This window comes from Otolemur garnettii, unplaced genomic scaffold, assembly GCF_000181295.1.
Source record: "Otolemur garnettii isolate 467f Iridium unplaced genomic scaffold, OtoGar3 scaffold00010, whole genome shotgun sequence".
Lineage (NCBI taxonomy): Eukaryota > Metazoa > Chordata > Mammalia > Primates > Galagidae > Otolemur > Otolemur garnettii.
Genome location: NW_003852405.1, coordinates 2,998,865 through 3,011,690, shown reverse-complemented (window position 1 = coordinate 3,011,690; position 12,826 = coordinate 2,998,865). Strand labels below are relative to the sequence as shown.

Genomic DNA, 12,826 nt, shown 5'->3' with positions numbered 1-12,826 from the left:
ATCTCTTGTCAAGTCTTACACTAAACAGGGAAAAAGATGTCCTCTGCTGTTTATTTGTGACCCACTCCAACTCATCAGGGCTGCGGACTAGAAAGAAATTTGAAGCCAAAGTTCTAGTTAGTAATAAACAGCACATTTGCCTAGACTGTCCTTTATGCCGTCTGTATGTCACCGTAAGGAGTGAGTACGGCATATTGATAATTTAGAGCCCAAGTCATTTCTTTCTATCTGTGCCTGATCTCACAAAAACACTACATATATTCCTGGTAACAATCATGAATACACCAATTGCTATCCTTCCTTTATACCTTTGAGACATAGTATTTTTGTCACCTGAACTGATATTTTCATTTAGATAACTACACCTTGAACTAAACTTGATCTTTAGTTTTGGTAGAATATAAAGTCTAGAAGGGCAGAAACAGTATCCCCACTCTCAGCATGAGACCTAGCACATGGTAGGCACACAGTAAGTATGTGAATGCACAGAACTGCCAAAATTCAACTATTGAAAAGAAGATTATTATAGATATACCTGCTACCTGCCATCACTTTAAACTCATAACTACTAACTTCAATTGACCCTTGCTGCCAACAATCTTATTTCATTTCCTCCATCCATGCTTTTCCACTCACCTAGAAGACGATTTCATACCTTCTTCTCTTTCCCCAAAACCTCCCATGTGCCCTTGCCTCCCATTTCACTGGGGGAGCTGAAGCACTAGGAAGGACTGCTGCACCTGTTCATTGAGTAGCACTTCTCCTGTAACTGTGTGTGAAATGTCTCGCCAAAGCCAAATCCTTCCATGAGCACTAGTTCTCATCTCCTCTCACTCACCCAAACAGTCAAGGACAATTCCCTACTAAAACTCCCCTTTCTTTCCTGTCTTAGTGATTCCTTCTCTATTGGATCACTCCCTAAATGTCCAAGCATTTCCTCGTCCATTTCTAGAAAAACATCCTCCTGGCCCCACCCTTTCCAGTCACCACTGCATCTTCCTTCTCCTCTTCACAGTAAAACTCCCTGAAAGAGTCATAAATTTCCATGTCCAGGTTCCATCCTCTATTTTCCCCAGGGCCATTATCACAGCCTAATGTACAATATACGCTAATTACTTGTTTGGTCACTGTCTCCTCCCACCTACGTTCTAATATGAATTTCACGAGAAGCAGCTGGTGGGGGTGGGAGGTTGTTTCTGTTTAGTTGAGGTTTTTCCCCTGTTTTATTTGCTGAAACATTATCATGTAGAAAGGGGCTTGGAACACATTAGGTGCTCAAGAAACATTTGTTGCTAAAAGAAATACTTGAATGAGTAAGCTGATCCCCATTTAAGAAAGAGATGTATGCTTTTAAGATGTGCATCATAACTAAGTCTAGTATCCTTTTAAGTTATATAGTTTTTCACATGTTTGAGTTGAGAAAGGATATTATCAATCTTCTATATTTTCTTATACTTTTGAAGTCCTATAACTTTATGAACAAGATCCTACCAAATAAACACCTTAATGGTATATGCTATAAAAATGTTTAAAGAAAAGGGAATTATTCCAAGATTTGGAACAAAGATGGAAAACTTGAGAAGCACACAGAGCACTCTAGAACTTATAATATTTGAAAAGAGACAATATCTCATCTCAAAGTGAATTGTCTAAGCAAAAGTAAAATCCTAAATCAGATTAGTAAATTTTAAAATTCAGTGCATATCTTTAGTCTGTTCATCATTTGACTAAAATAAGAAATTGATCTTGTAGTCATTGACAAATGACCTGAAATCTCAACATTCAAATTGTTCAAAAGATAACCCAATGATGAAATGTTTTGTGGGGACTTCCCAACTGTGACAATGAAACTGAAAGAATAACTATAGATAACAGTTGTGATGATACAACGTGATTCACAGAATGTCTCTTGTAAACAATAGCAATATGAAAACACAAAAACAATTAAATGAGAATAAAGTGACTAATATATATTGACAACTTTTAATTGGGCACATTCCAGTTTTCTCTTTCATGGAAATCTAAATATTTTTACATTGAATTTAAAATCTGATTCCTGTTTAAAATTTCACAGATAATATTATTTTACCTGTTCATATGCCCCGACCTTGAGTGCCGTCTCTGGTGCAATTTTAAAAATATTTACACCATTTCCTCGCCAAAGAGAAAAAATTCCTCCTTCTTTTATCATTTGCTCAAACCCACTAATCAATCTCATTCTCGTTGTCTGTGAACTATGAACCTAAAAATGAATAGCAGATGTATTTATTGTATTCATTTTATAGGTATTATGGTATGGGTGTTGCTATTGCTAATAAAATAAACACATATATAAAAATGCATGATTTTAAAAGTTTTCCTTCAGAGACAAAATTGATATATTAATTTTTTCTTGTCTCCAAATACATATTTTAATGAATCTAACACATCAAATAAAAAAGACTAACGTAAGAAGAACAGAAACAACTAAATAACCAGAGAATTTCAGTATAAGACATGTTGATGCTATCAAAATATTACAAGACTATTAAAGAGTACATTAAAATATGCACTGGAAAAAGGATAAATGAAAATACACCAAACTTTCAGCACTGGATACCACTAGTAGCAAGGTGTTGGGGGTTGAAATATGTCCTTCAAAATTTGTACATTGAAGTCCTAACCCTCATTCCTTCAGAACGTGACCTGGTTTGGAGACAGGGTCTTTTCAGAAGTAATCAAATTAAAATGAGGTCATTAAGGTGGACCCTAATCCGACTGCAAGCCTTATAAAAAGGGGAAATTTGGACAGAGACACAGCACACACAGAGGAAAGACAATTTGAACAGACAAGGAGAAAACATGGCTATCTACAAGTTAAGGAGAGACCTGGAACAGATTCTTTCTTACAACCCTCAGAAGGAGCCAACCCTGCCAGCACTTTGAATTTGGACTTCCAGCCTACAGACTATGAGACAAGAAATTTCTTTTATTTCAGCCAGTTTGTGGTACTTCATAACAGCATCCCTAGCAAACTAATAAACACAGATTATAGGTCATTTTAATGTCTTCCTGTATGCTTGTCTGTTTTCCCATTTTCCTCAACTTTTTTTTCTCTATACATATACATGTGTTTATTTGGTTTCTGCTTTTTGCCTTCACAAAATTAAAAAGGCTTAAAATTTAATAACGATAACAATGTTTAAGATAAGGACTAGAAACAAAAACCTCATACAGAATGAACAAAGATAAATACATTCAGAAAAGAAATCAGACAATTGCTGTAATGAAATATTAAGCAATAATAATAATAATGCAAAAAAAGTAACTTTCACATTGTCAGATAAGAGTTGTGTCTATCATAGAACATATGATATTCTATGCTTTGACTCTGAGGTTCAGTATGGAGTCATCAGTTAACTTCTAATTATTTTTTTCCCAAGGTCTCAAAAAATAGACAACTAATATTTATAAATAAAAATAGAAGATAATTTCAAAAAACAGATCATGCCAAATCTTAGAGACAACAGAAAAAGAAGAAATATTTCAAAATCATTCTACTTCATCTGGATATACCTGATATTAAAATTGGAAAAAAATATATTATAAAGGGAAATTACAAACATATTTAACTTATAAATAAGGATGCAATATTCTAAACAACATATTAACAAGTTGAATTAAAAATTAATGTCCAAGTAATGTTTGAGGTTGCTGTGAGCTGTGGTGCCACGTCACTCTATCCAGGGCAACTAAGTGAGACTCTGCCTCATAAAAGGAGAGAGAGAGAGAAATATAAAATTTTAAGGAGAAGTAGTATAAAATGTACCAAAACATTTTTTTAAAAATTTGAAAACTGTCAAGGACTTTTCAAATGACTTTAATTCTTAAGGAGGTGAAGCATGAAAACTACCTGCATCATGACTTTCAAACGGTCAAAAGGTGCCGTGCATGTCCGTGCCACTGCACTAGCTATTCCTGCTGACACCAAACGTTTCCACCACCGTCCAGACTGTTTTTCATGTTCGGTAAACTCATCTGGAATAGATATACTTTCTCCGATGTCAATCATCTGATAAATTGAGGGAAAAAGAATTAAACAATAAAAGTGTAAACACTTGATACATTAAAAAGATAACTTTTTACAAAATTTAAGAGTAGCATCGTACAAGCTTTGATGAATTTCTTTATTATTTGCATTGACTTTCTTCAAATGTCAATTTTATTTTTTAACAATCTTTGCATTTCACTTTATTTTCAGTAATCATGCATGCTTTCGCTAGGCTAACCATTTTTTCCAAATGTTGGGGCAATGTGGTTCACTGAAAGAGTGCCAGACTGGACTCTAAGGACCTGGTTCCACTATTCGTTAATCAAGGTGGACAAGTCCCCTCTCTGCTTCTTAGTTTTCCCAACTTCATTTATTCATTCAGTTTGTGCCCCCCTTTCCAAGCACTTTTCTTTTTTTTTTTTTTTTTTTTTTGAGACAGAGCCTTAAGCTGTCTCCATGGGTAGAGGGCTATGGCATCACAGCTCACAGCAACTTCCAACTCCTGGGCTCAAGCGAGTCTCCTGCCTCAGCCTCCCAAGTAGCTGGGACCACAGGCGCCCGCCACAGAGCCTGGCTATTTTTTGGTTGCAGCCATCATTGTTGTTTTGGCAGCCCGGGCTGGATTCAAACCCGCCACCTTAGGTGTATGTGGCTGGTGCCTTAGCCACTTGAGCCACAGGCACTGAGCCGTCCCAAGCACCTTTCCACCTCTGACCCACTGTACTTCATTTCCCTCTCCCTAGAACATTTTTCCTCAGCTCTCTACATGGCTTCATCCCTAATATTTGGCACAATCTTTATTAATTAGTTCATTTCTATTTATTGCTCAATTACTCTGCCAAAAAGTATGCCTGTGAGGGCAGCAACCTAGTCTCCCTGGTTTACTACTGTAAACCTACAACCTTGGTCCATGAACATAAGGGTGCTCAATATTTGCTGAGTTAATAAATTAACATGCCAGACCCATTGCTATATATTAACAATATAATAATGCAAAAGTAAATTTCTGCCCTCCTGGAACTTACAGGGTAATATAGCAACAGAAAAAGAAGTAAGGAATTATAATACAGATTTCTTAAGAAGAGAGTATAGAGGTACTTCGTGGAGTATAAGTTTTATTTTTTATGAAAGAGAGACTAATTGAACAGTTAGGGGATGCTTTCACATGGAGTAACTTAGAAGCAGCAAAACCTCAATCTGACTGCATATTCTGACCTCAGAGGCTATCTTCTTGTGTATCACACTATACGATCTCCCTGTAGAAGCAGGAGTAACAAAGGGAATATTCTAAGCAAAGGAATCTGCATTCAAAGACATAATACACTCAAAGAACTGCAAGGTTGTATGTAACCATAGGAGATGGGCAAAGGAAAGTACAAGCCCCAAGAATAATGTCCAGGTTTCTGGTTTGAGCAACTAGGAAGGTGAGAGTGCCATTCAGTGAAAAAAGAAAAGAAGGTCTGCGGAGCAGAAAATGAGTAGTTTGTAGAGGTTGTATTTGTGTGTGTCAGGGGATAGTGATGTCCAATAAATACTTGCATTACAAAAGGAAGGTGTAGTTTAGAGACATAAGATTTGGAGTCACTCATCAGCCTATATTTGGGAATTCAACCTGGGACGAAAGTGCCTTAGTGTCAAAAAAGTATCAAATAAAGAGGTCAAGAAAAAAAAAACAGCTGAACTTAGAATACAGAAAAAGAAAGGAAGATCCTTAGGAGAGACAGGAAAGTAATGGTTAGGCTGGGAATGGTGGCTCAGGCCTATAATTCTAGCACTTTGGGAGGTCAAGGCAGGAGGATTGTTTGAGGTCAGGAGTTCAAAACCAGATTAAGAAAATAACTAAATCTCCAGAAATGTCAACAAAAACAGAATGGAGAAATCTGTAACTATAAAAACAACTTGTAGCAAACATATTAGTAGAGAAATTTTAGAATCATTTTCTTTAATATCATGAATAAGAAACAATGATTGCTATCTCTGTTACTATTAAAAATAGTACGACAGATTCTAGATAGAATGTAAATTTAAAAATTTTTTAATGTGAGAACTCAAAAGAAATATAGTGAGATATAGGAATCTTCTTTTACTCTTCTATATATGGCTATCCAATTTCCCCAGGACCATTTGTTGAATAGGATGTGCCTTCCTCAGTGTATGTTGTTGTCTGCTCTGTCAAAAATCAGCTGGCAGTAGATACATGATTTGACTAATGGCTTCTCCACTCTTTCCATTAGTCTGTGTGTCTACTTTTATACCAATATCATGCTGTTTAGGTTACTATCCCCTTATAGTACAATTTGACATCATGTAATGTGATGCCTCCAGATTTGATTTCTTTTTGCTTTGGTTATTCAGGCTTTTGGGGTTCCATATGAAGTTTAGAATTATTCTAGATCTTTGAAAAATGACATTGGTATTTTGATGGGAATTGTGTTGGATCTATAAATCATTTTGACCAATGTGGACATTTCAACAATGTTAATTATTCCAGTCTATGAGCATGAGATGTTTCTCCATTTCTTTCTATCATCTGTGATTTCTTTTCTCAGTGTTTTGAAGTTCTTCTTGAAGATGTCATTCATTTCCTTGGTTAAGAATATTCCTAGGTATTTCATTTCTTTTATAGCTATCTTTCATTTCTAGGTATTTCATTTCTTTTATAGCTATTGTAAATAAAATTGAGTTATTGATTTGATTCTCAGCTAGACTGTTATTAACACATAGAAATGTTACTGATTTTTGGTACACTGAATATGTAACCTGAGACTTAGATTAATTCATTGATCAATTCTAGGAGTCTTCTGGAGAGGTCTGTAGAATTTTCTAGATGTAAGGTCAGATCGCTGGTGAACAAAGATAGTTTGACCTCCTCTTTGCTGGTTTGGAAGCCCTTTAATTCTTTCTCTTGTCTGATTGCTTTGGCTAAGACTTCCAGTTCCGTGTTCAATAGAAGTGATGAAAGTAGATGGTCCTGGTCTTCTTGTTCCAGTTCTTTCAGTAAATGCTTTCAACGTCTCTGATTCAGAATGATGCTGGCTGCTTGTTACATATGACTTTTATTATTTTGAAGTATGTCCTTCTATGTCTAGTATGTTGAAAATTTTGTCATGAAGGCGTGCTAGATTTTATTTAATGCTTTTTTCTTCAACTATTGACATGATCATACGGCCTTTGTTTTTACTTCTGTTTATGTAGTGAATCACATTTATTGATTTGCTACGCTGAACCCTCTTTGCATCCCTGGGATGAATCCCAATTGATCACAGTGGATTATCTTTTTGATGTGCTGCTGAATTCAGTTTGCTAGTATTTTGTTGAGGATTTCTGCATCTATGTTCACAAGGGATATTGCTCTATAGTTTTCCATCTTTATTGTGTCCTTTCCTCACTTCGGTATCACCGTGATACTGGCTGCATAGAATGAAGTGGGGAGGGTCTCCTCCTTAATTAATGTTACGGATAGTTTCAGTAGAACAGATGTCAGTTTTTCTTGGTAGGTCTGGCAGAATTCAGCTACGAATCTGTCTGGGCCAGGGCTTTTTAGTTGGAAATATTTTTTATTACTGCTTCAATCTCACTACTTGTTATTTGTGTATTCAGGATTTCTATTTATTCCTGATTCAGGCTTGGGAGGTTGTGTGTTTCCAAGAATTTATCCATTTCCTCTAGGTTTTCTACTTTCTTTGTGTGGAAGTTTTTGTAGTAGCCATGATAATATTTTGTATTTCTGTGGTATCAGTTGGAATGTCTTTTTTTCATTTCTTATTTGTGCTTATTTGAGTCCTTTCTCTTTTATTTCCATTTCTGTTTGATGTAGCCAGTGGTCTATTAATTTTATAAACTTGACTCAAGATGGATTAAAGACCTAAATGTAAGAGCTGAAACCATAAAAATTATGGAAGAAACCATGGGAAAAACTCTTGAAGACATCTGTCAAGGCAAAGACGTTATGACTAAATCCTAAAGGCAAATACAGCAACAACAAAAATAAATGAAAGAGATTTAATTAAATTAAAAAGTTTCCACACAGAAAAAATAAAGAAAGAGAAAGTAAATAGACAACCTACAGAATGGAAGAAGATATCTGCAAACTAGATATCCAACCAAAGGCTTATGTTCAGAATCTACACAGAATTCAAATAAGCAAGAAAAAGATAAATAACCCCATTGAAAAGTGGGCAAAAGACACGAACAGAGTTTTTTCAAAAGAAGATCTATAAATGTCCAACAAATAAATGAAAAAATGCCAACATCACACATCATCAGGGGAATGTAAATTAAAACCACAATGAGGTTACTCCCTTACCCCTATCAGAATGGCCATTATTAAATAATCAAAAAGCAATAGATGTTGATGTGGATGTGGTGAAAAAGGAACACTTACACATTGCTGGGGACACTGTAAACTAGTACAAACTCTGTGGAAACCAGTAATTAAAAAACTAAATGTAAACCTACCATTAGATCCAGCATTCCCAAAACTGAGAATCTACCCGAAGGAAAAGAAGTCATTATAACAAAAAGATGCCTGTACCTGAATGTTTATTACAGTACAATTCCCAATTGCAAACATGTGTAATCAACTTAGGTGCCCATCCCTTAGTAAAGAAAATGTGGTATATGTACATCATGGAGTCCTACTTGGTTATAAAAAGGAATGAAATAACGTCATTTGCAGTAACTTGGATGGAACTAGAGAACATTATCTTTAGTGAAGTACCTCAGCAATGGAAAAACAAATACCACATGTTCTTATTAATAACTGGAAACTAAATGATGGGTACACATGGTCATAAATTGGTATAAAGCACATCAAAAACTAAGAAGGAGAGTTCAGCAAAGTTACCAGACAGAAGATCAACTTACAAAAAGAAGTTTTTCAAAGCAGAAATAACCAACTAGAAAATTTAATAGGGAACAAAAAGATAAAATTCACATTAGCAAAGTACCTAATAATTAACAAAGAGTACAAAGACCATTTCAGAGAAAAATGTAATGCTCTAGTAAAAAATGTAACAGGTGATATAAACGGAGAACTATATCATGTTTGTGGATGAAGCAACTTAAAATTATAAAGATACATGTTTTACCCAAATAATTCCATTGCTACAATGGACTAAATATTTATGTCCCCAAAATTCATATGGTAAAACCCTGATCCCAGTATGATGATATTTGGAGGTGTGGCCTTTGGAAGATAATCAGATCATTAGGGCAGAGCCTTTATAAGTGGCCAGACAGCTAGCTATCTCTCTTTCCATGGTATGAGGGCGCAGCAAGAAGACAGTCCTAGGCCAGGCGTGGTGGTTCACACCTGTAATCCTAGCACTTGGAAGGCCAAGGGGGGGTGGATTGGGCAGTACCCATAGCTCAGTGAGTAGGGCGCCAGCCACATCCACAGGGGCTGGTGGGTTTGAACCTAACCTCAGCCTGTTAAAAACAAAAAACAAAGGGGATGGATTGCCTGAGCTCACAGGTTCAAGACCAGCCTGAGCCAGATCAAGACCTCATCTCTAAAAATAGCCTGGCATGGTAGGCGCCTATAGTCCCAGCTACTTGGGAGGCTAAGACAAGAGAATGGCTTGAGCCCAAGAGTTTGAGATTGCTGTGAGATATGACACTATACTCTACCAAGGGTGACAAAATAAGACTCTGTCGCAAAAAATAAATAAATAAATAAATTTTAGAAATAAATAAACAAATGTGGCACCCATAGCTCAGTGGGTAGGGCACCGGCCACACAGACCCAGGCTGGCAGGTTCAAACCTGGCCCAGGCCAGCTAAAACAACAAGGACAATTGCAACAATAACAACAACAACAACAAAATAGCCAGGCATTGGGGTGGGCTGCTGTAGTCCCAGCTACTTGGGGGGGCTAAGGCAAGAGAATTGCTTAAGCTCAAAAGTTTGAGGTTGCTGTAAGCTGTGATGCCACAACAGTCTACCCAGGGTGACAGCTTAAGACTCTGTCTCAAAAAAGAGGAGGAGGAGGAGGGGAAGGAGAAGGAAGAAGAAGGTTTTCTCTAAAGAGCCAGAAAGAGGGTATTCACTAAGAATCGCACCATACTGACTCTCTGATTTGGGGACTTCCAGCCTTCGGAACTTTGAGAAATAAATGTCTTCTGTTTAAGTAACCCAGTGTGTGGTATTATGGTACAGCAGAATGGACTAACTGAGACAGAAATTGGGACTGAGAAGTGAATGCTGAGTAACAAATACCTAAAAATGTGGAAGCAGCCTTGGATCTGGGTAATCAGCAGAGGATGCAAGAATTTTGAAATACGTGCCAGAAAATACCAATATTTCCATGAATGGACTTTTAAAAGTGATTCTGATAAAGGCTCAAAAATAAAACTGTCTTAAGAGAATACATAGTAATTGTGAACAGAATGTTAGTAGAAATATGGATGGCAAAGACCATTCTGATGAATCCTCCAGTGGAAATGAGGAACATATTACTGGAAAGTGCAGGAAACGTGAGCCTTGTAAAATGGCACAGAACTTTGCTCAATTGTGTTTGTGTGTTCTTGTATTTTACAGAAGGTACAACTTGTAATCAATCAGTGAAAATTGGATCTGTAACTAAAGTGATTTCTAAGCAAAGTATGAAAGGAGAGGCTTAGTTCCTCTGGGCTGTAATAAAAGGTGAGAGGAGAGAAATGAGTTGAAGATAGAATTATTAAGCAAAACAGAACCAGAACTTAAATTAGTGAAAAAATTTTCAACCTGTCAATATTACAAAACACGGAAATCATGCATTCAGATGAGAACACTGGGATGTGATGAACTGACCGTCTGGAAAGGAGATTGATTTGAGTATGAACCATGGATGTAATCAGCAATCTCAACAGAAACCAGGAACAGAGACAGAACCATACGAGCAGAAACACTGACAGCTGAGACTAAAAGAAACAGAGAAGATAGGACAAATTAAGGAAGTCTGTCAGAATTTTTGGATCCTACAGATTGAACCACAGAGCTATTCAGCAGTAAACATGCACTGTTCAAGACAAGGAATGATCCCAAAGGTGAGTCAGAGATCATCAGGGCTGCTATTCTTGCCACAGGCTCAGAGTGGCAGGGACTGGGTCAAAGGACTGAACTGCCTCCACCTCAGTTTCTAAGGGTAGGACCAACACCCAGTGGATTCAGGGAACCAGGACCATCAGGAGCCACTGGAATACCATTCTCACTGGGCAGAGCCATGGATGAGAGATCACTGCCCCCAGGGGTCTGGAGGGCAGAACATTAAAATGGGTATCTTTTTTTTTTTTAATGGTTATCCTTGAGCCTTAAGATCTTACAGGATTTACTTTGCTAGGTTTTAACTTGCTTGGGACCCATCATCCCTTCTGTCTTTCCTATTTCTCCCTTTTGGAATGAGAATGTCCATCTTATGCCTGTCTGACCATTATATATTTTGGAATACAGTCTTATTTAGTTTCACGGGTTCAATTTTGCCCCAGGATAAATTGTACATCAAATCTTACTCATATCCACTTTAGATGATATTTAGATGAGACTTTGGACTTCAGACTATAGAGTTAATGCTGGAACAAGGTAAGAATTTGATAGCTGTTAGGATGAAATGAATTTATTTTTACACGTAAAAAGGACTGGAATTTGGGGTGGCCAGGAGCAGAAAGAAATAGACTACGTTCTGTATAGTCTCCAAATTCATATATTGAAATCCTAATCCAAACGTGGTTTTTGGAGCGGAGGCCTTAAGGAGATAATTAGGACATGAGGGTGGAGACCTCATGAATGGGCTTAGTGTCTCTGTAAGAGGAGGCCAGAGACTGAGTTAGCTCTCTTTCCACCATGTGAGAAAACAGAAGAAAGCCCACTGTAAACCAGGGAAAGGATACTCACCAAGAACCTGACTATGCCAGCATCCTGATCTTGAAGCCTCCAGAACTACCAGAAATAAATTTTTATTGTTTAAGCCACCTAGGCTAGATAATTTTGTTATAGCAGACCAAACTAAGACAACAGTAATCACAATCAAGTTTCTACAAATATGTAACTGAAAATAAGAAATTCCAAAATCTATATGGAAAAATAAAGGCCCTTAAAGAAAACTAGGCTAATTTGGATTAGAAAGATCAGTGAAGGTAAGTGGGGGAGGGGAAGAAAGAGGGCATATTTACCAGGTCAGTATTACATTAATACTATACAGCTATAATAATAAAAAAAGTCCAATATAGGCATAAAAAAACTCAATAGAACAGAAAATAAAGCTCAAGAAAATATCAAGTACATATGGATATGTGAGAAAAATGGCACCACACTGACTTTGAAAAGAATGAACCACTTAGTAGATTACAGTGGGAAAATCCCCTCAATATGTCGAAACAATAAATCACCACTCTACTTTTAACCATATATAAATATGGACTACAGATCAATTAAATGTAAAAGAGGAAACTATAGAGTTAATAGAAGAAAATGTAGATCATATTTGTGACCAAGAGGTAGGGAAATACCTCTTAAATAAGACAACAAAATTGCAAGCCATTATGTTTTTTATGGATTTACTTACCAAAATTAAAGATTTCTGTTCAACCAAGAACAGCAGGGGCAAAACAAACAACAAACAAATGACATGCTAGAAAAAAACAGTACTAATTCTAAGTTCAAGGATAAATACATAACTCCTATGAAACAGTAGGGACAAGACTGAAAATTCATCAGAAATAGTCAAAGGATATAAACAGACAATTCATAGAAAATAATATGTGCTAGCTAATATTTCTTTCTTTTTTTTTTTTTTTTTGAGACAAGACTCTCACTATG

At 36.5% G+C, this 12,826-nt stretch overlaps 1 protein-coding gene across 1 annotated transcript in view; it reads right to left on the bottom strand.

Annotated features, from left to right (window-relative positions):
* Window positions 1-12,826, bottom strand: part of LOC111723294 (calcium-binding mitochondrial carrier protein SCaMC-1-like) — a 73,036-nt gene that overhangs the window by 8,768 nt on the left and 51,442 nt on the right. Inside the window, exons 6-7 of the mRNA XM_023509871.1 lie at window positions 3,893-4,051; window positions 2,090-2,242 (exon numbers count right to left, since the gene is read on the bottom strand). Of these exons, the coding sequence (XP_023365639.1) occupies window positions 2,090-2,242; window positions 3,893-4,051 (312 nt within the window). The remainder of the gene's footprint in view (window positions 1-2,089; window positions 2,243-3,892; window positions 4,052-12,826) is intronic.